The sequence below is a fragment of the Leptodactylus fuscus genome, chromosome 6, assembly GCF_031893055.1.
Source record: "Leptodactylus fuscus isolate aLepFus1 chromosome 6, aLepFus1.hap2, whole genome shotgun sequence".
Taxonomy (NCBI): domain Eukaryota; kingdom Metazoa; phylum Chordata; class Amphibia; order Anura; family Leptodactylidae; genus Leptodactylus; species Leptodactylus fuscus.
Genome location: NC_134270.1, coordinates 102598049 through 102621629, shown reverse-complemented (window position 1 = coordinate 102621629; position 23581 = coordinate 102598049). Strand labels below are relative to the sequence as shown.

The window sequence follows — 23581 nt, the reverse complement described above, 5'->3', positions numbered from 1 at the left end:
TTTGGTCTTATTGTTGAATTGAGGAAGGATCCAATTAAACCAGACTCATATAGACCTAGGTCCTTGCTACCAGGTTGATGGGCATGTTTCAGGAGGTGATGCATGAGGACCACAGTAACAACGAAGGGGAACTCACTAGTTCTGTTAACAAGCCGCCTTTCCTTGCATGATGCATTAGGACAACCAGGGCAGGTAGTATAGTAACGACAGTGCAAGCAGGATATTTTTACTGACGATTTTTTGTGCATAAATTTTGGGGACCCCACTATAGTCTAACAAAATCCACCTCAGAACCCCTTTTCATCTTATTGGTTGATCAGTAGGACCATAGGATATTTATGAGAAGAGCCTTAAAGCAGACCTTTCATGTCCTCGGGCACATGCGGTTTTATATACTGCTAGAAAGGCAACAGTTCGCTGAATTCAGCACACTGTCGGCTTTTCCGTTATGTGCCCCGGGGGGGAAGAGATATCGGTGCAATTACCGATAGCTCTTCACCGTCAGAAGGGCATTCCTGACAGTCTATCTGCGAACGCCCCTCCTGACTGTACTGTTTGTAGTGCTATTCTGTCAGAGGGGGTGTTCTTTACCACCCAGCCATGATGGTGAGCAGTGAGGAACGCGCCCCCCACCCTACAGTACTAGTCTATGTCGGGGAGGGGCGTTCCTCACCGCTCAGTGTCATGTTTCCCCATTTCCGGAAACGCATCGTCACTAGAGATGAGCGAACAGTGTTCTATCGAACACATGTTCGATCGGATATCAGGGTGTTCGCCATGTTCGAATCGAATCGAACACCACGTGGTAAAGTGCGCCAAAATTCGATTCCCCTCCCACCTTCCCTGGCGCCTTTTTTGCACCAATAACAGCGCAGGGGAGGTGGGACAGGAACTACGACACCGGGGGCATTGAAAAAAATTGGAAAAAGTCATTGGCTGCCGAAATCAGGTGACCTCCATTTTAGACGAATAGTGGATTTCAAATCCGGGTCGTATGAGAATGTGAACTTTGTGACTATGAGACAGGGATAGCTGTACAGGCAGGGATAGCTAGGGATAACCTTTATTTAAGGGGGAATGTTATTAAAAATAACTTTTTGGGGCTCTATCGGGTGTGTAATTGTGATTTTTGTGAGATAAACTTTTTCCCATAGGGATGCATTGGCCAGCGCTGATTGGCCGAATTCCGTACTCTGGCCAATCAGTGCTGGCCAATGCATTCTATTAGCTTGATGAAGCAGAGTGTGCACAAGGGTTCAAGCGCACCCTCGGCTCTGATGTAGCAGAGCCGAGGCTGCACAAGGGTTCAAGCGCACCCTCGGCTCTGATGTAGGAGAGCCGAGGGTGCACTTGAACCCTTGTGCACCCTCAGCTCTGCTACATCAGAGCCGAGGGTGCGCTTGAACCCTTGTGCACACTCTGCTTCATCAAGCTAATAGAATGCATTGGCCAGCGCTGATTGGCCAATGTATTCTATTAGCCTGATGAAGTAGAGCTGAATGTGTGTGCTAAGCACACACATTCAGCTCTACTTCATCGGGCTAATAGAATGCATTGGCCAGCGCTGATTGGCCAGAGTACGGAACTCGACCAATCAGCGCTGGCTCTGCTGGAGGAGGCGGAGTCTAAGATCGCTCCACACCAGTCTCCATTCAGGTCCGACCTTAGACTCCGCCTCCTCCGGCAGAGCCAGCGCTGATTGGCCGAAGGCTGGCCAATGCATTCCTATGCGAATGCAGACTTAGCAGTGCTGAGTCAGTTTTGCTCAACTACACATCTGATGCACACTCGGCACTGCTACATCAGATGTAGCAATCTGATGTAGCAGAGCCGAGGGTGCACTAGAACCCCTGTGCAAACTCAGTTCACGCTAATAGAATGCATTGGCCAGCGCTGATTGGCCAATGCATTCTATTAGCCCGATGAAGTAGAGCTGAATGTGTGTGCTAAGCACACACATTCAGCACTGCTTCATCACGCCAATACAATGCATTAGCCAGTGCTGATTGGCCAGAGTACGGAATTCGGCCAATCAGCGCTGGCTCTGCTGGAGGAGGCGGAGTCTAATGTCGGACCTGAATGGAGACTGGTGTGGAGCGATCTTAGACTCCGCCTCCTCCAGCAGAGCCAGCGCTGATTGGTCGAGTTCCGTACTCTGGCCAATCAGCGCTGGCCAATGCATTCTATTAGCCCGATGAAGTAGAGCTGAATGTGTGTGCTTAGCACACACATTCAGCTCTACTTCATCAGGCTAATAGAATACATTGGCCAATCAGCGCTGGCCAATGCATTCTATTAGCTTGATGAAGCAGAGTGTGCACAAGGGTTCAAGCGCACCCTCGGCTCTGATGTAGCAGAGCTGAGGGTGCACAAGGGTTCAAGTGCACCCTCGGCTCTCCTACATCAGAGCCGAGGGTGCGCTTGAACCCTTGTGCAGCCTCAGCTCTGCTACATCAGAGCCGAGGGTGCGCTTGAACCCTTGTGCACACTCTGCTTCATCAAGCTAATAGAATGCATTGGCCAGCGCTGATTGGCCAGAGTACGGAATTCGGCCAATCAGCGCTGGCTCTGCTGGAGGAGGCGGAGTCTAAGATCGCTCCACACCAGTCTCCATTCAGGTCCGACCTTAGACTCCGCCTCCTCCAGCAGAGCCAGCGCTGATTGGCCGAATTCCGTACTCTGGCCAATCAGCACTGGCTAATGCATTGTATTGGCGTGATGAAGCAGTGCTGAATGAGTGTGCTTAGCACACACATTCAGCTCTACTTCATCGGGCTAATAGAATGCATTGGCCAATCAGCGCTGGCCAATGCATTCTATTAGCGTGAACTGAGTTTGCACAGGGGTTCTAGTGCACCCTCGGCTCTGCTACATCAGATTGCTACATCTGATGTAGCAGTGCCGAGTGTGCATCAGATGTGTAGTTGAGCAAAACTGACTCAGCACTGCTAAGTCTGCATTCGCATAGGAATGCATTGGCCAGCCTTCGGCCAATCAGCGCTGGCTCTGCCGGAGGAGGCGGAGTCTAAGGTCGGACCTGAATGGAGACTGGTGTGGAGCGATCTTAGACTCCGCCTCCTCCAGCAGAGCCAGCGCTGATTGGTCGAGTTCCGTACTCTGGCCAATCAGCACTGGCCAATGCATTTCTATGGGGAAAAGTTAGCTTGCGAAAATCGCAAACTGACAGGGATTTCCATGAAATAAAGTGACTTTTATGCCCCCAGACATGCTTCCCCTGCTGTCCCAGTGTCATTCCAGGGTGTTGGTATCATTTCCTGGGGTGTCATAGTGGACTTGGTGACCCTCCAGACACGAATTTGGGTTTCCCCCTTAACGAGTTTATGTTCCCCATAGACTATAATGGGGTTCGAAACCCATTCGAACACTCGAACAGTGAGCGGCTGTTCGAATCGAATTTCGAACCTCGAACATTTTAGTGTTCGCTCATCTCTAATCGTCACTACTTATCTCCTCCCATCCACCCCATTATGCTTCTCATCCAGGCTTCTTCCGACAAGACGGCTCCTCACTCCTCACATATTTACGTTTTTTAGAAAGTACAGTAATACACTGGATAAGGGACTACCAGAAATCAAATGTAAAGAAAGAACTGTGTACCCTCAGAAAATACTAAAATATAACTTTTATTGGTAATTTAGTTAAAACAAATGGGCGACAAACTCCATGTATCGTAGTGTGAAAGGATGCAAGTCACTACAATGTCAATGAATGTGACTACATAAAAGTAGTCATTCCTATGCCGTGAGTTCCTGCAACGCACATCTGAATCCAATGCTTAGGCTCATTCAAAACATGGATGCTGTTAAAGGTTCCTATTACTACTACCCACTGGTATTAAAAGTGTTCACTCTCAGAGAGAGCGCCACCCTCTGTCTGTGGTCGTAACCGGATAACGGTAACACAGCGCAGTCAAGGGTGGAGTAGCTCCTATAGCATTACGTTGTTACATGGACCATCTTACCTCCATCACTGAGAGATAGAGGTATGATGGTCCATGTAATGTAATGATACGCGCGTATCACATTGAAAGCAATAGGTAAAAAAGCCTCCCATTGAGTTCAATGGGTAGCGCACATAAGACCGAACCCATTGAAGTCAATGGGATTCTGTTTTACTGTGCTCACTCTGACACGTGTTCACGTGCCAGAATGAGCGGCGCGTAACTCCGTGTGAACGCAGCCAAAGGGTTAATGGAGTTTCCTAATGTAGAGCCCCCTACCTCTTCAGAAAGCAATTATGGTAATCCTGGGTCACTGTGGAAAACCCAGAACATCCACGCAATACCTCGACTTCCTATTGATTTCAATGGGAATGGAACAAAGCTTTATTTTACTTAGGGTCAGTGTACACAGAGTTTTTTGATGCTGATTTTGACGTTGAATCCATCTCAAAATCAGCCTCCAAAAAAAAGTTTCCCAGTAGATTTCTATTGGGAGGCTTTTTTGGAGGCGATTTTGGGGGGTGAGTGCGTGTGATTTATCATAAGGGGCTTGCCTCTTCATTACTGAGGCACACCCTTCACCGGGGCCATGCTCCTGGAGTAAAATCTATGCCAGCTCATATCTGGTGTAGATTTCCAGTATTATTTACAACAGTTTTCTGATGTAAGTGATACTAAATCTGGCGGGGCCATCACTCTCTTACCATGCTCCCTTTTCAGAAAGCTGGCATGGGAAATATAGAAATGCCCATTGCAACAATTTAGCTAGCAACTGGCATATAAAATGTAGCAAACCTGAGGTTTGCAATTTTTTTTACATCAGAAATGTAGCATTAAATAATCATAAATCTCCACCATTGTTCTTTATTGCACAATTTTTAAGAAAAAACATTAAGAGCTTTGTGGTTTGTTGTAAATTCCTTTGGTCTTAACACGTGTTTATGCAAGACCGCAGAAGCTACAAGTCTCACACTGCTGTTCTAGGGTTACTTTTTTTTTTTTTCTCCAAATTCTCATACCTGTTTCCTCTTTAGGCTCCACCTTCTTGAGAAGTTCTCTTTCATAACTTTTTTTTGCAGTGTTCATTGTATCTGGGAACATATGCATATCCACATAGTCATAAACCATGTATCAATAGTTTACATGTAACATAATTTTTAAGTTTTGACATTTAAGAAAACATTGTATTTGGACATGTTTGTCTCCTATTTATAACTTGAGGCAGGCAAGTTTCTGGTTCTACGTATTGCGAAGCTGGAAACTGAAAGTAAAGATTATCAGTTTCACTTTTCATATCAGTTGGTAAGAACACAATCTCGAGAAGGTGCAGTAGGAAGGAAAAAGTGCCTTAAATACAAGACTGGACGGTACAGGTAAGATCTACTGAAGCAGAAAGCAGTACGGCTGTAGTTACTGGGTATAGGCATGAGTAGGACCAATACATTGGGTCCAGAAGGGAAGGAAGTTGTAAATATAAATCAGGATGGTTATGGAGAAACTTAAAGATGGTAGGAAAACAGGAAGAAAGCCTATGAATAAAAGAAATTAAGGTTATGGAAAAAATAGAAAATTTTGGACAAAAGGGATATAGGTTCTAGGCTAATAGGAAGGTGTGGATAAAAGATTGGAGATCCTGGGGTAAAGGGAAGATTGTAGATAAATAAATGGAGGTTTTAGGTTGAAGGGAGGACTGCAGATAGATAAATGGTGGTTCCAGAATACCAGGAAGATTGCAGATATGGTAGTGGTGGCTCTGTGCTGACGGGATAGTTGCAATTGTTCTAAAAATTGTTGTGGGGTAAAGGGAAGTTTTGTAGGTAATAGAAGGATGAATGTTCTGATATTAAAGCAAAGTTTGTGGATAAATGAATGGGAGTCCTAGGCTAAAGAGAAGGATTGGGATAAATAAATGAAATTTATAGGGTAAAAGGAAGGTTGTAGAAGATAGATTTAAAAAAATTGAAGTTATAGGTTAAATGGAAGTTTGTAGATAAAGCTATAGCGTTTCTATGTTAAGGGGAAGTTTGTGTATAAAGAAATGTATTCAAAGGTAAAGGGGCAGCTGTGGAGGTAAAAGGTGAATTGTGGTTAAATGAATGGAGGTTTCAGAGTAACAGGTTTCAGATAAAGGAATAGAACTGGAAAGATGAAGGGAAAGGGAAAGTTGTGGATCAAGGAATGGAAGTTCTATGGTGAAATGGGACCAAAGTGTTAAGAAAAACTTGAATGATACAAAAGAGGCAAAGGAAAGATCATGCAAAAACATAAGAGAAAATGAGGTTTTGTAAAGAAGAAAATAAGTAAGCAGAGATCAGACTATAAGAAGAAAAATGTTTTTCACTTTGGGACCGATTACTCAAATAATCTAATAATTCACTAAGAGGAGTAATACACTAAAACATAACTTTTACTAATATATTCAGAAAATATAGAGCTCAATTCACACTTTAAATGAAAGAAGTGCTCCAGCTGAAACAAAATTATTGTCCCTCTAATAATGTTCCTCAATGCGTTTTGCTGTAACTCATGAGGAGGATAATATCTAAGTATGAACGTAATGCATAAATGCACTCATTTCGCCATAACTCATTGGAAAGATTATATATGAGTGCCAGGATAATGAATAAATGCACTTATTACAACCCAGTTCGCTCACTTAGTGTTAGTTTCACACTTCAAACAGCTATTGCCTGGGCTAATATTTTGGAGGAGTGGAGGGGTTGTTAATGGATACGCCTGGAATAAAATCCACCATTATAGCTATTCAGACAACTATATTCTCCAGGTCAAATAATTGTAGTCTCATACTACTCCATGTGTATTTTGTTCTATAAGTGCATATGGTACAAATCCCTCTTTCTAATTAAATACAGGCAGGATTTCAGGTGAGTTTTTAAAGCTGGATGGGTGGAAAAATGTCTGATGATTATGGCCACAGTGAGTGGATAGCAATAATACCATCCCCCATATAATGCAAATGGCTACTGAGTATCAGCCTCACAGTTCACAAGTTTACCTACACCTGCTATGGAGATAACTAATTCCATGCATGAACACCCGACTTCCACTCCAAAACTGCCCCATTCAAGAGAGATTGTCCTGACAAGAAACTGCAGTAAAAACTGCACTTCCTAGCACTCTAAAAGTGGGTGCCAGGACTTCGATGTCAGCTGAGCATGGTCAGGCCACACCTCCAGTACAGCCCCCAGAACTGACGCAGCGCCACCCAATTGATCGCACCCACAGGCATCATCCCAGGGTGGAGCCAAGTGTTCACAATTTCTTATCATTCCTATCCACTCATTGAGGTCAATTTACAGCTATCCAGTTTTGAAAGGATTTGTACCACTTTAAGGGTGCATTCACACAGAGTTTTGTGGTGCTGTTTTTGCCACAATAACTTGTGTAAAGAATCAGCGCTGCAAAACAGAATCCCATTGATTTCAATCTGTACCGTGCATAAAACAGAACCCTTTGAACTCAATGGGATTCTGTTTTGCAGCGCTGATTCTTTACACAAGTTATTGTGGTAAAAACAGCGCCACAAAACTACTTGTGACTGCACCCAAAAGAACAAAATAGCTTTACATATGGAGTAGTATGAGACTTCAATTATTTGACCTGGAGAATATACATATCTGAATAGCTATGAATGGTGGATTTTATTCCAAGCCTATCCACAAGCAACCCTTCACTCCTCCAACATATTAGCCCGGGCAGTAGCCTTTTGAAGTGTGAAACTAACACTAAGTGATCTAACTGGGTTCTAATAAGTGCATTTATGCATTACGCTGCTACTCATAGATCATCTTTCTAATGGCGAAATGAGCGCATTTATGCATTACGTTTGTACTCTGATATTATCCTCCTGATGAGCTACAGCGAAATGCGTTGAGGAACATGATTAGAGGAACAATAATTTAGTTTCAGCTGGTGCATTTCTTTCATTTAAATTGTAAACTGAGATCTATTTATATCTTAATATATCAGTAAAAGTTATGTATGCACTGTATTCTTCCTCTCAGTGAATTATACAAAGAAAGTAGTTTGATAAAACAGTGAAGGTTCAGGACGAAGAAAAGGGATGTTCTACAGTGAACGGAGATATGCTGTGGATGATAAAAGGAAATGGAGGGAGGGTTTAAAAAGCAGAAAATAAAGTTTACGGTAGAAAAAAATGGGACTCTGGACTGATGTAAAGGAACTAATAGAACTTTCCAAGAAAGATAAAAAGGTTTTGGCACTAAATCCAAGTCTAGAAAGTGAAGCTCTGGAGAGTAGGAAAGAAGGCCATGTGTAGACTATGTTTAAAAGAAAAACTTTTTCAGAAAAGTAAGCAAGAATCGTTCTGGATGCAAAGCAGGTTTAGAAGTAAAGGATAGATATGGAGAGATGAGAGGTGCATGGAGGGAAAAGGTATGGCTATTCTAGAAAGATGAGTGAAATGATAGTTGAAAGTAAAAAGGTTTATAAGAACATAGCCAGGAGTTTTGTAGAAAAGCTATGGTAAATATAGTGATATGGTTCTAGAGAAAAAGACAGTATGTTATGCATAGTAACAAATAGTCTTGTCCACAGGTCTTAACAGTGGAGAACTTGGAGACTAAGACTGGTTTCACCTAAAGATGAGTGAAAAGGGAATTCCGCCTTTACGATTGAAAGAATGGCTCATACTTCAGATTGACAGTGGGAACTACCCTGGTCTTCGGTGGGAAAATCAAGAGAAAACAATTTTCAGAATTCCATGGAAACATGCAGCCAAACATAACTATAAAGAAGAAGAAGATGCTGCCTTATTCAGGGTAAGAGATGAACCAAATCTGGAATGTGTAACTTTCAGAAGCATGCTCCTCTATTACTACTCCAAACAATAGGAGAAGAATTCCCCAAGAAAAAAAACTAGGGCGCTGATCCACCGGAACAACTTATATCAGAGTTTACTGCCATACTTACACTTGAGAAATGCCTTTGTAAGACCGAAACGCATTGTGTATATGCTAATGAAAGTTGTTCAACCAGATCAGTGCCAAGGACCTTGTTTTTTGCTTGGAGAATTCTTCTCCCATTGTTTGGATCTATTTGACGTGTGATACGTAACATGACGCAATTGAAGGTGTTTGGCTGCTCTCCAAGCTTTGATCCACTTGACATGTGTCTATAAGCGCATACAAGTAGTTGTGGGCTTTTTCAGAACTCAAAAAGTTGAGAATCTCTCTACTCTTCTTAGCGTATTTACCCTAACAATATTTCACCATTTGGCGATTGGAGCTTCTGTGTTTTCTGTTTTTATCAAGTTGTACCTCTGTTACTACTATCTATAATAATAATTTGTAAGATATGTAAGTTCTATAACTTTCCCAATCCTGCCAGGTGATATGCATTGCTATAGGGTATAAAGTGTTTGTTTTGTATTGTCAGGCCTGGGCTATGTATAAGGGAAAGTTTCGAGAGGGATCGACCAGGGAAGATCCTTCAGTTTGGAAGACAAGACTCCGATGTGCTCTTAACAAAAGTCCAGACTTTAGGGAGGTCATAGATGGCTGTCAAGACTTTGGTGAACCCTACAAACGCTATTGCATTGTGTCTGAACATCAAGAAAAAACTTGTAAGTTTCCATCTTAAACATTCATTTTGCAGAGTTGTCCTTGTTTCCAGTAAGTGGTCCAGAATTCTATAGTTTAGTAAATCAATTTGAAATAAAGAAAGTAGTCATTTATGTATTGTGATAGTTATGTAAGCTCTTTGAAACTGTGTTTCAGACGAAGGATCCAAAGAAGCAACAAAGAACCTGAAGAAGGAAGAACCATCAAAAATAGCCATGATTAAAGTAACCATCATTTACTTCCTGTCATTACTTAAGATCCTGTTAGGCTGGGTTTACACTGGGCTTTTATAAATGAAGATATCAAACACATCTTAGGCTGAGTTCACACTGGTTATTTTGGTCAGGATTTTGAGGCGGAATCCGCCTCAAAATCCTGACCAAAAAACAGCTCCCCTTGAAATCAATGGCAGCCGGTCAGTTTTTTTCTACGGGAGCGGTTTGTTCCGGCTCCCGGAAAAGAGAAGCAACATGCTCATTCTTCAGGTGGATTCGCCTCGCGATATCCACCTGAAGACACTCCCTCCTGCCGACTAGGCCCATTCATTGGGGCCTAATCCGGAGTGGAATGCCGCGACTGGATGCCAGTGCACTGCATCGGCATCCAGTCGCAACTACGGTTTTTTTGTCCGGAATCTGAGGCCGCCTCCGCCTCATATTTCAAACCAAAAAAAACTGTGTGAACCCGGCCTTACTATGCACTTCACCAGGCTGCTAATCATCATTAAATTTCCGATGTACTGGTCAATTGCTAATAGGTGACTTTACATAGTAACATGTGCTAGGCGTTACTGCAATTAAAAACTTGGAGTCGCCATTGTCTGACACCTGCAACTTTTATAAATTTCAGTGTATGGGGCTGCATAACGTCATTTTTGCACAGAGCCAAATTTACATTTTATTAATACCGTTTTAATTGCTTTTTATTCAAATTTTTAGGAGAGACAAAACAGCAAGAAAATGTGATTCGGCTTTTTTCTTTTTACCTAATGTGTGTTTTTCAGGTTTTTTTTTTATATGTGATCTAAAGAAAGGGGGATGTTTTAAACTTTTATTTTATTTTTTTCACTTTTAGATCCCCTAGGGGTTTTGAACCCCAGGGGCTCTGATCACTAATACAATGCATGGTAAAATCCCTATACTTCTATTACAGGCTGCCTAGCACAGACACGCCTAGGTTCCTGGCTGTCATGGTAATAGATCACTGCCTTAGGATCTTGTTCAGGCAAAAGGCAATCCACGCCAAAATTGTGGAGCCCCATAGGCTGCAGTCAGCTTTGAGTGGCCACCATGTTTAAACACCCAACATTGGCTGTAATAGTACAACAGATGTTGGGAAAGGGTTAAAAAAAAGGGTTGCCCAATCACTACAGTAATCAACTGACATGGCGCTGTCACTTCATTACTGTAGCGATTGGGCTGCTCATTGCATCATAACTGACATGATATAGTGACTTCTATGCACACAACTGATTTCAGTTCAGGTACCTTGGCCCACACACGGACTGTTTTTTAATGGACGGGACTCTGTCGTGTACAAATATTAATCTACTTTTGCCGTACATTGCTCCTTTTTGTGGTCTTTTCTGTTCTGTATGACACTATATTTATGACTTGTGCCTTTTTTAAAAAGGGGCAAAAAATGGCACAAATGTACTTCAGTACATGGGCATTATGAAAAAGCCCATTGTGTCAGACAGTATTCAAAACTGGTAATTGTGCCATTTTTAACAAAAAAAGGGGCCATTGAGTCTTTTTACAACAAAAATGTGCCTACATCACAAATAGTCGCCACAGTGAAAGTAGTCTGAAAAAAGCACACCTGCGAAAAATATGAGATGACAAATAACCCCCAGTGTGTTATATTGGCACTTATCAGCCCCCTGCTCTGAGCTGTGTGTACAGAGCCTTAGGCTGCTTCACACAGAGTAACGCTTCGCTCATTCTGACACATAAACACGTGTCAGAGTGAGCACAGTAAAACAGAATCCCATTGACTTCAATGGGTTTGGTCTTACGCGCGCTACACATTGAACTCAATGGGAGGCTATTTTACCTATTGCTTTCAATGTGATATGCGCATCTTTTCACAACACGTGGCCTCAGAAACAGCACATAAGATAATACAGGTACAAACAGCACGTGTGAATCACTGCTTCACTGCAGAAGGATTACTGTACAAGACCAGTGCAACAGTAAGGCAATGATTCACAGCATTACAGATGATACTTTGAGTCCCAGACACCATAATGTGGAAAATGCTGCCGATGTAGAGACTGTAAAAACTGAAGTGCAGCTCGTATAATTTTATTCCTGTCCTTATGTTCCAATTATAGGCAAAGAGTCAGACGAAAGAAGGTCCATTGAACACTCATGTTTCTTGCAAACATTTGCAGCTGAAAAGTCCAAACAGCCCAATGCAAGGAGGTGAGCCTCATTTAAAGGTTTTTTTTTTGAGAAATACAACCCCTATTTAGATGGAAGCCACCTGAGGGTCTGGTTTCTACAACTTCTGGAAATCGTTTGTACTGGCCGGGTGAAGCCTCATTGGATCATACATTTAGGCTATGGCCACAGATCGCCCTGATCACAGATCAGCTTGCAACTCCTTCACCCACATTAGTGAATGGAGTTGTGTTGCTACCTGAGGGGTTGCAACGCAACTCCATTCACTAAAATGAATGAAGAGATTGAAGAGCAATGCGGCATTCTTGTTGCTGAATGTGTGTCACGGCCAAAGTTGTCCTAGCCTTAGTCTGATGAATGAATGACATGGAAGGACTAAAGCTGGATGTGTTTGTCAGTTTCAGTAATGAGCTCTATCATTTTAAAACTAAAACTGGCAAACGAAAAAAGCCATGTGTGCAGGACTTTTCATCTGCCGATTTCAGGCGGGCATAGCGAGCAGAGCAAATATGCACATAGCCTCTGTGTGACAGAACTATTCTCAGAGCAGTTGTCATTTTCCTTTTTCCACTCCTCATAACTGCTGATACAATGTGCAATACTTAGCATTACTTAAAGGGGTTATGTCGATATGGACACTTATTGGCTACCCACAGGTCAGGGGATAAGTGTCTGATCGCTAGGGGCCTGACCACTAGTCCCCTATTGATCAGGAAAACAGAGGCCCAAAAGTCACATGAAAGCCTCTTTGTGAATTGAGTGCCAATGCCAATGAAGGTATTCCCTTCATATCTATGGGGCTCTTTAGGAACTTGTAGTCCTCCATCCTCCTGATCACTGGGGGACCCAGTGTTCGAGCTGCAGTGATTGGACACTTATTCCCTGTCTTGTGGATAGGGGATAAGTGTCCATAACGGCACAACCTCTTTAAGAAAACATCTTACATTTTACCATTATTCCATTTCTAATTTATATGTCACTTTCCTTCATGTCTAGGGACTTTTTCTTCTCCAATCGTTTTAAGGACCCAAAATATTGATCATAAAGTAGCAGACATTTCGGAGAAAGCCATTATCATCCCACCAACATCATCTTCTTCAGGTGAGATGTCCATAGTAAGATTATACATTTAGGGGTTTCCATTGAGTTTTCCATATAGATAGACATGGGTTTAACTAATATGGTGCAGAGATAGCAGCTGCACTCTAGCCCCCCTGCGTGAGGGAGTCCAAATGCTTCTCACATGAAGACATATTATATATTATATAAAGCTGAAGAGCTTCCAGTTGTGGCTCTGTACATAGACCCCTTGCTAGTATGAGGATGGTTGTCCCTATATCTCATCTGTCATCATGTTCATGTTTTATTGCCACAGATTACTGGTTGCACGTCCGCCTGTACTACCAGGGCAAGCTGGTTACTGAAGTCACCACACAGACAGCTGAGGGGTGTCGCATAATCCCACTACCTTCATCCGAACATGAGTACAACCTGGGCTCACCACATCCTTTAGAGGATATTCCTCTTCCACCGCCCCAGAAACTGTCTGGCATTCTCTCGCTAGAGATGCAGATGGTTATCAAGAAGTTATTGGTACATCTGGACAAAGGGGTATTCCTGTGGGTGGCACCCGATGGAGTCTACATAAAGCGCCAATGTCAAGTGCGTGTCTATTGGAGTGGTCCCCTGGCCCCGAATATCGACCAGCCTAACAAATTGGAGAGAGAGAAGACTTGCAGGATGCTGGACATGGAACGCTTCATGCATGGTAAGAGCAGTTAACTGATAAGTCATTTCAATCAGATTGTGTTGTTTGAGCACCACTGGAGGATTTTACTAATACCAGCTTTTTTTGTGTTGGTCTTAGTCCAAACTGTGCTAGGGTAAGCTTTATTCAGAGACACAGTCCTCTTAGTACATTTGCTGCATCTTTGCCTGTACATGTTCAAGAAAATTAAATCTATGCCAGTTGTAAGCTGATTTTCTGTACAATGTATTATATCTGGTATAACATACAATAAATATGTTAGGCTGTGGGAGGCCACGTCCTACTATATCCCAGACACTTTTTGGAATAATAATGAGAGCTGTGGAATTTTCACATTTTGTTCTACAGCTTTTTTGGCTCAACGCCATTGACAACACGTCTTCAACTCAAATGACACCCAGACCTACATTCCATTCATAATTCTGCTTGCTCCTGTAGCAGTCAGCTGACTGATATATATATATATATATATATATATATATATATATATATATATATATATGTATTTCTTTATCTATGCACATTTCAATAATAGAACCTCCTACCTCTGTATCCAAGACTTTTCCCAAGTTGCACCACTTCCCTGGAATGCTCTATCCTGGGCAATCAGATTAACTCTCAACCTTTATATCTTCAAGGGCATCTTTAAGACACATCTCTTCAGGCAGGCCTGTCACAATTCCAAATCTAAATCCTTCTGCAGTTAGGCTTCCTAAAACTTAGCTTCCTATGTTTAAGTTCCCCCAATATCTCACAGGATATTATGCCTTATTGCACTGTCACTTTGTATATCAAGGCACTTTGGATCCATTCCTGAAAGGATACTGGCTGGTGACCCTTCATACAGCTGTATCAATTTCTGTAATTAATATAATTTTTATCATAAAAATGTCTGGTCCACTGTATAAGCAATGCCACCTCCGATGCCGCCCCTGCTACCCTTTGTGTCTTCCCTTTACCTCAAAAATTGTAAGCTCTTAGGAGTAGGACTCTCAGTCTTAATGTGTGAATTGATTTATTGCTTTGTAATGTCTCCTTTTGTCAGTACTTTAACCCTACGATTTGTAAAGTGCTGCTGCGAAATACTGTATGTTGGCACTATATAAATAAAATGTCTTATTACTATGACATGGAGAGTATCCATCAGGCAGTTAACACCAGTATTTTCTTCAGTGCCATCTGCTATATTAAGACACAGCTATGATTAGTAGCCACAACTTAATATCAGCGCCTATTAATGGACTTAACTCCGTCTCCTTTTTTTTTTGAGACTTGTGCTACTACTTTGTTCTTCAATATACAGATATAGCAGAGCTAACCCGAAAATTTGCAAGTGGTTAAAAAGGTGATTGGGAAATATTTTTGCAATGACTCCTCATTGGTATTTGTTCTCTTCTGTGATAAGATATCACGCTGCAGTACTTTAACCAATTGCAGAAGTTCAGGTTAACTCTGCTACATCTGTACTTTACACTGCAGCACTGCTTATTATTTTTCCTGCTTTTACAAACCCAAGCTTGTCAGGAATGCACAGTGCATAGAGAGCAGAATGACTTAGGGGCAAGGGAGAGTTGCAAATCAAGCAACTACTGTAAGACCAATGGAGGGGGGGGGGGGCATAGTTATGACTGGACCTTAGCCCTTCCCAGTGTAAGCCAAGAATAAATCCTACATTTTAATTATAACTTTGTACTTTCATTCTATGCCTTTCACTTATAAGATCTCTCTCCTCTTATCTTTAATTTATAGAGCTTCAGATTTATATCAAGAACGAAGGCCCTGAACCCCAGTATCAGATCCAGCTCTGCTTTGGAGAGGAATATCCAGGGTTAGCACCAAGCCATAAAAAGTTAATAACTGCTCATGTGAGTATACAATCTGTGGTATACATATAGGGTATTGTCATTCCATTTGTATGTGCACCATCTGACATGTTAATCTTCCTTATTCAAAGGTGGAACCGGTGTTTGCCAGAGAATTGCTAGTAAATGCAAAGACAAATCTGAGGAAGAGCAGCAAACCCATTAGTTTCTCTCAGCCCTCATCTGGCAAGTAGACACCTCTGCATGGAACAACCTGTACTATGATGATTAAACCTAAACTTTGTTATGAACTTTCCCATTTGTTAGTTCTCTCTCATTCTGGAAAAGCTGGACATGGCTGCTGTTCCTGCTTTTATAGGGCTTTCCACTTAGAATGCCAAATGGCTGAATTGTTAGTGGGGAGGGATGTGTTATTACTTTACTAGTTCTCATGCAGGACCCTAGAAAAGCTAGGTACTCTATAACATTAATCATAATTGTCACCCATCTTTTCTTGAGACTGATTTAAAAGGGTTTTCTGGGATAAACTATGAATTCCCCCTACGCCCAACCAGCAGCACAACTGGGGTATTCCTGCCCCTATGAGCTGTTAGGACAGATGGAACTTTTAATTAACTAACAGCTTTAATCCCTATAAGAGGCCGCAAGACCTCCTCTCCCCTGTGTTTTTTTCTGTCCTGTGGGACAGGACAGGTGGAGGGGGGGGAGAGGTGTTTCGGTCTCCTATAGGGGCCCCCTCTCCCTCCGGTTTCTGTGTGTTTGCCTACCTGCTGTCCGGCTTGCTTTATTAGGCGGCGTTCCGCTGCGAGCCGGCTCTCTCTCCCTTGCCCCTTGCAGGGAGAGAGACGGGCTAGGAACTACATTGCTCCGAGTTCCGAGGTGGAACCCGGAGTACGCGGCTTGTTTCTCCGGACATCTTTCATCGTCTCACCGAGATGTGGGGTCTCCCCGAGGTGGATCTGATGGCCACCCAATACAGCGCCAAAGTAGAAAGGTTTTGCTCCCTGTATCAGGAAGACAACCCTTTGGCGGTAGATGCCCTGTCAATACCTTGGAGGTTCAGACTGGCGTACGTCTTTCCTCCTATTCTGATGATTCCGAAGGTATTGGCGAAACTCAGGCAGGACCAGACTTCGGCAATAGTGATCATGCCGTTCTGACCAAAAAGGGCATGGTTTACCCACCTCATTCTAATGAGTTGAGGGACACACTGGAGGCTTCCATCAGTCCACAACCTGGTAACTCTAAACAGACAGCTCTGCCAGGACCTGGACAGGTTCAACCTCACTGCCCGAAAGTTAACCGCACCGTATGTGGAGATAGAGGATTATCCCAGGGAGTGCTAAGGACTTTAGCATATTCAAGAGTGGAATCAACTAACCGGAGCTACCAGAGGATCGCCCAAATATTCCGAAACTGGTGCACGGATAACCAGCATGACTTGTAAAGAGATTCGGTTTTGGAGTTCCTTCAAGATGGTCTAGAGAGGGGGCTAGCACCAGCCACCCTGAAGGTTCAAGTTTCAGCTCTGTCCGCTCTCCTGGAGACTCGGCTATCACAAGATCCTCTAATCAAGCAATTCCTGAGAGGGGCCGCCAGGCTCCGCCCCCAGGTACAGCCTTCAGTCCCTAAGTGGGACCTGGCTGCGGTTCTACAGGGGCTCTGCTCCCCCCCCCCCTTCTAACCCTTATCTGAAGTGGATTGGAAATACCTGTCGTACAAGGTTACCTTCCTGTTAGCAATAACCTCCGCCAAGAGGGTTGGAGAACTACAGGCCTTAGCAGCCTCCGAACCCTTTATAACCTTTTACCCGGGCAGGGTACAACTAAGGTTTGTCCCGGGATTCTTGCCAAAGGTACCTACCCTTCAGAATATCAACCAGGTAATCTCCTTACCGGCCTTTTTTCCCTCTCCCACTTCCGAGTGGGAAGAGAAGATGCACATGCTGGACTTGGTCAGAGCACTACGTATTTACCTGGACCGCACAGCTTCTTTTCGAAGGTTAGAAAATCTGCTGATAAATGTGTTTGGCCACAACAGACGTATCAAAGCATCTAAAGTCACCCTGTTAAAATGGATCAGGGAAACCATCATCTGCTCCCTACGTGCTCAAGACCTTCCGGTACCAGAGTTTGTTCGTGCCCATGCCACCAAAGCAGTAGCGACGTCCTGGGTAGAAAGGCATTCCCTTTCTTTGGAGCAGATATGTGCCACTGCTTCCTGGAGTTCGCAGCTGACTTTTGCTAGGCACTATAGGCTGGACTGGTGTTCAACGGATTCCACAGCGTTTGGACATTCTGTCTTGACATCAGTCTGCCAGGATCACCTACCCTAGGGTAATGGCGATACTTGCTAAATCCCCAGTTGTGCTGCTGATTGGGCATAGGGGGAATGGAAGATTATGAATGATAATCTGTTTTCCCTTAGCCCAAACAGCAGCATAAGGCTCCCTCCTAATTCTTGTTGTTGTAAATTTTGTATTTTTGTATATTATACTTTGGTGCTAACACAGGAGGGAGGAGGTCTTGTGGCCTCTTATAGGGGTTAAAGCTGTTAGTTAATTAAAAGTTTCACCTGTTCTAACAGCTCATAGGGGCAGGAATACCCCAGTTATGCTGCTGTTTGGGCTAAGGGAAAACAGATTATCATTCATAATCTTCCATTAACGCCTAAACTAAACCCCCTTCACCTGCCTTACTTCTAATTTACTTCTATTAAAAAATAAATAAATCTATAATTACTCATATGACTGCCCCAGGGACACTTTCAGATATGGTGATGTTCCATTTCACCACCAAAAGGGAACATCTCCCCTTCCCCCAACCCCATCAATACTTACATTTCTTCCTGTGTCCGGAACAGCTTATGCCCTCTTTGTCTCTGCAAGCGCTGGAGCCGTCTCCCATAGAGGAAGCTAGTTAAGTATGATGGGGGCTAGAAGTGGGCGGGATAACTTAGTTATAGAGACAGGGAAGGGATGTAAAGGAATGTGAGAGGTGGGAAGGCTGAGTGACAGGGAGTTAGTGTGGAAGGAATACAGGAAGCTACATCACATGAAGCTAACGCCATGTAAACAAATGCAGAGTATGCCAGGAGCTCCCACAGAATCCCAGAAAACACTGGTAAAGTTATATGGGTGTACCTGTAACCCATTAATGGCAATAACAGACCTTTTTTTTTTTTCTTTTTTTTTTTTTAAAAGAGAAAAAGATTTTTTGCACGGAAAACCCCTTTACCTAAGAAAATGTTTGAATAGAATTTTTCACACTAGGAAATAACTGAAGGAGAAGGAGTCTTAAAGGCGTTTTCCAGGTCTTTTTAAATTGACGACCTATTCTTAGGGTAGCCCATCAGTTGAAGATCGATGGAGGAACAACACAAGGGCTCCCCATGGATCAGTTGTTTGCAGAGGCAGTGATGCACAGGCATTGTGTCGTCAAGTTCATTGGTCATATGGTCTGATCACAGGTTAGTCCCATTCAAGTGACCCTTTGCTTGGTAAGTACTGGAGAGGCTGCAGCGCTCTCACACATGCTTCACCCTACTCAGCTGATCGGCCAAGGGACAAAGGATAGGTCTTTGGTTAATAACTACTGGAAATCCCCTTTAGGCTAAGGTCCCACATTTCAGAAAAGCTGCTATTTTTGTTGCAGATTTTGCTGCATTTTTTTTTTTAGCCAAACACAGGAGTAGGTACAAAAGGAATAGAAAATATTTAGGAAGACTGTATACTTCTCCCTTCTGCCCAATCCACTCTTGGCTTTAGCTCCAAAAACCACAGCAAAATCTGCAACAAAAAGCAATTTTTTCTGCAAATTGGGCCTTAGCCTTAATCTGTCATTTAGCTCAGGGTACAATTTGGGCAATTCAGGGTTATGGAGTTTACATATAAACCAAAGCATAAATGAGGAATATGCCAAAAGCAGGTCATCCTGTCCCTTTAATGAAATGAATAAGTGCTGACAAAGTGAAAAGAATGAAAGATTATGAATGATAATCTGTTTTCCCTTAGCCCAAACAGCAGCACAACTGGGGTATTCCTGTCCGTATGAGCTGTTAGGACAGGTGGAATTTTTAATTACCTAACATCTTTGACCCCTATAAGAGGTCAGAAGACCATCTCCCCCTTGTGTTAGTAGCAAGTAAAAGTACAGCGTATATTTCATAGAAATAATACAAAATAGTACAACATAGTACACAATACAGCATAGGGAGGGAGCCTTGTGCTGCTGTTTGGGCTAAGGGAAAACAGATTATCATTCATTATCTTTCATTCCCCCTATGCCCAACAGCAGCACAACTGGGGATTTAGCAAGTATCACTTTTACCCTAGGGTGGGTGATCCTGGCAGGCTGATGCCAACACAGAGTGTCCAAACGCTGTAGACTCCGTCGTCCGCCAATCCAGTCTATAATGCTTGGCGAATGTTAGATGCGAACTCCAAGAAGCCGCGGCACATATCTGCTCCAAGGAAAGGGACCACCTTTCGGCCCAAGATGTTGCCACTGCACGGGTGTCATGGGCACGGACAAAGTCTGGCACTGGAAGATCTTGGAAACGTAGGGAGAAGATGATGGCTTCCTTGATCCATCTTGACAGAGTTGATTTGGATGCTTTGGCACCTCTACTGTGGCCAAACTTGTTGACTAGCAAATTCTCTGATCTCCGGAAGGGCGCAGTACGCTCCAGGTAAATACGTAATGCTCTCACCAAATCCAACTTGTGCATCTTCTCTTCCCACTCAGAGGTGGGGGAAGGAAAAAAGGCTGGTAAGACAATTACCTGGTTGATGTTCTGAAGAGTGGGTACCTTTGGCAAGAATCCTGGGACGAACCTCAGCTGTACTCTTTCTGGAAAGAAAGTTAGAAAGGGTTCGGAGGCCGCTAGGGCCTGTAACTCGCCAACCCTCTTGGCGGAGGTTATTGCCAACAGGAACGTTACTTTGTATGATAGGTACTTCCAATCCACTTCAGATAAGGGTTCAAAGGGAGGAACACAGAGACCCTGTAGCACTGCCGCTAAGTCCCAGATAGGAACAGGAGGTTGTACCTGTGGGCGGAGCCTAGTAGCCCCTCTCAGGAACTGTTTGATAAGAGGATCCTGAGATAATCTGGTCTCCAGGAGAGCAGACAGAGCTGATACTTGGACCTTCAGGGTAGCGGGAGCTAGCCCCCTTTCTAGGCCCTCTTGTAGGAACTCCAAGACTGAATCTCTGTTAAGGTTACGCTGTTTACCTGTACACCAACTCTGGAATATCCGGGCAATCCTTTGGTAGCTCTGATTGGTTGCTTCTGCTCTTGAATGTGCTAGGGTCCTTAGCACTCCCTGGGACAATCTTCCCTCTCCACATACGGCATTGTTAACCTCCAGGCAGTGAGGTTGAACTTGTCCAGGCCCTGGTACAGCCGGCCGTTTAGAGTTACCAGGTTTTGGACAGTTGGAAGCCTCCAGTGGTTCCCTCGACTCATAAGGATGAGGTCAGTGAACCATGCCCTTTTTGGCCAGAACGGCATGATCACTATTGCTGAGGTCTGGTCCTGCCTGAGTTTCACCAATACCTTCGGAATCATCGGAATGGGAGGAAAAACGTTTGCCAGTTTGAACCTCCAAGGTATTGACAGGGCATCCACCGCCAAAGGGTTGTCTTCCCGATACAGGGAGCAAAACCTTTCTACTTTGGCGGTGTATTGGGTGGCCATCAGATCCACCTCGGGGAGACCCCACATCTCGGTGAGATGGTGAAAGATGTCTTGGTTTAGAGACCATTCTCCTGAGGTTGTCATCCCTCTGCTGAGTTGATCCACCAGGATATTCAGACAACCTCGGATGTGTACGGCTGTCAACTGGAGAAGATTCTGTTCTGCTCAGGCGAAGATTAAATTGGTAACCTGCAGTAGAGAGGGGGACCTGGTTCCCCCTTGCTTGTTGATGTAATGGACTGCCGTCAGGTTGTCTGTCCGAATCTTGACTGCTTTCCCCCGCAGAACAGGCGCAAACGTCAGAAGTGCTTGGTGAACTGCCGGAAGCTCGCGCCAATTGGGTGAGTGCATTCTCTCCAGATGATTCCATGTACCTTGTGCCGGGGTCTCCCCCAGATTATCTCCCCATCCTGTGAGGGAGGCATCTGTTGTCAACAGGGTCGAGGTGCACCTGACCGAGGACTGCCCATCGCGTAGATGGGACCACCAGGCTAGTGCTGATGGTTAACTGGATAGGCTTCTGTAGTCCCGAAGGACTGTGATTCCAGACTCTCAAGATCTCATTCTGCAGTGGGCGCACGCTGCGGAGGGGGGCCGACAGGCAGGAGCGCGGACCAGAAGCAAGCCGAAGGTAAGAAGTAGGGGGGAGAGGGAAAGCCCTGACCCCAGTAAGAGGTCAGAACACCTCTCCCCACCACCTGTCCTGTCCCACAGGCCGCCAGAAAAAAAACACAAGGGGGAGTCGGTCTTCCGACCTCTTATAGGGGTCAAAGCTGTTAGGTAATTAAAAATTCCACCTGTCCTAACAGCTCATAGGGGCAGGAATACCCCAGTTGTGCTGCTGTTGGGCGTAGGGGGAAATAACTCCTATTCGCTATCTGTATGTAGAACTGTTGTCACAGTGATCAGTACAGGAACAGGAGTAAAAGCTTGCCTAGGGTTCGCAAACATGATAACAAGCCTTGCAGCTGTGTGAGAAGGACACGGTCAGGTGGGTTTTCAGTCTCTGAATGTAAGCAAAAATGTTTCTTTTTGTTGTCACTAAGCAAAAGGAACTAGGATATGAGAGATTTACACGTGCAGTCAAAATTCAGTTGTGGATTATAAAAGCAGAGAATGTTGTAGGTTTTTCAGGTAAAATCAGGTATTTATGGCGTTCTTCTATATTAATACAATTGTTAAAGGTGTTGTTCCACCAAAGCAATATATCCCCTATCCACAGGAAATGGGTTGATGGGGATCCGACCATTGGGACCCCCACCAATCACGATAATGGTAATATTTTGCTACCCAATTGAATGGGGCAGTGGTCAGAAAGGTAGCTGGAGGGACTGTCAGAGGTAACTGAAGTCCAGCACTTGGCTGTCTCCAGCCAGTAGTCCTATTGAAATGAATGGAGCAGGGGTGCATATTTCCAATAACTGCTGCATTCAGACTGAGGAGCAAAAATATCCTGTTCTTATGTTTAGTGGAAGTTCTAGGAGTCGAATCCTCACCAACCTACAATGTATCTCTAAGGGAGGGTTCACACGGTGTAATGTGCCGCGTGATGTGGCACGTCTACGCCGCGGGACCCTTTGCGGGCCGTACACGCTCCCATTGATTTCAATGGGAGCGGGGATCGTATGCGCCGCGCTAGTTTGCGGCCGTGATGTTGTGGCCGCAAAATCACGGCCACAAATTAGCACGGCGCATACGATCCCCGCTCCCATTGAAATCAATGGGAGCGTGTACGGCCCGCAAAGGGTCCCGCGGCGTAGACGTGCCACATCATGCGACACGTTACATCGTGTGAACCCTCCCTAATCCTGTCAATAGGGAATACACTTCTTTGGTGAACAAACCATTTAAAGGGGGAGACCACCTTTAGACCTGCATTTCCCAGACTGAATCTGGTCTGGAGATTAGGATTCCTTGCTTTATAGTGTTCTATGATACTAGGAGTCCCTCCCTGCCTCCCTACAGCTCTGTCCCATACTATATATACTATAGGACATAGATCACATTGATGGAAGGAGTCATGGCCTCTGATGGCCCAGATTCAGTTTGGGAAATGCGGCCAATAAACGGTTCTGATTTTCCAGGCTGTATTTGCCTATGTGCAAGAAGTTTAGGGTTCAGTTAGACAGATATTTCAACAACCAAATATAAGCTTATGCAAGAAAGGAGCATGGCACATTGGTTTATTTGATGCCCTTTTACTTCCTAAAAAAAACAACTAACTCTGGAAACTGTAAAAAGCAAATTGGCTTAAACATATAAATAAAGGGGTTTTTTTTGCAGTGAACAGCCTGTCATTCTTTCCCTTCCCCCCCCCCCCAT

At 44.0% G+C, this 23581-nt stretch overlaps 1 protein-coding gene across 1 annotated transcript; it reads left to right on the top strand.

The window, feature by feature from the left end:
* Window positions 1-5255: 5255 nt before the first annotated feature.
* LOC142208432 (interferon regulatory factor 4-like) lies at window positions 5256-15822 on the top strand. Its single transcript, XM_075276940.1, has 9 exons — window positions 5256-5334; window positions 8540-8763; window positions 9380-9566; window positions 9721-9788; window positions 11900-11990; window positions 12966-13070; window positions 13345-13737; window positions 15487-15602; window positions 15692-15822. Exons 2-9 carry the CDS (start codon window positions 8587-8589, stop codon window positions 15791-15793), a joined length of 1239 nt encoding a protein of 412 aa, XP_075133041.1. The 5' UTR covers window positions 5256-5334; window positions 8540-8586; the 3' UTR covers window positions 15794-15822.
* Window positions 15823-23581: the final 7759 nt, after the last annotated feature.

Excerpts from the sequence above, each read along its gene's own strand:
- LOC142208432 (XM_075276940.1), top strand. The coding sequence starts at position 8,587 with ATGAGTGAAAAGGGAATTCCGCCTTTACGATTGAAAGAATGGCTCATA. Across the intron at positions 9,567-9,720 it reads TGAACATCAAGAAAAAACTT|ACGAAGGATCCAAAGAAGCA; the intron begins GTAAGTTTCCAT and ends ACTGTGTTTCAG. Across the intron at positions 13,071-13,344 it reads ACCAACATCATCTTCTTCAG|ATTACTGGTTGCACGTCCGC; the intron begins GTGAGATGTCCA and ends TTATTGCCACAG.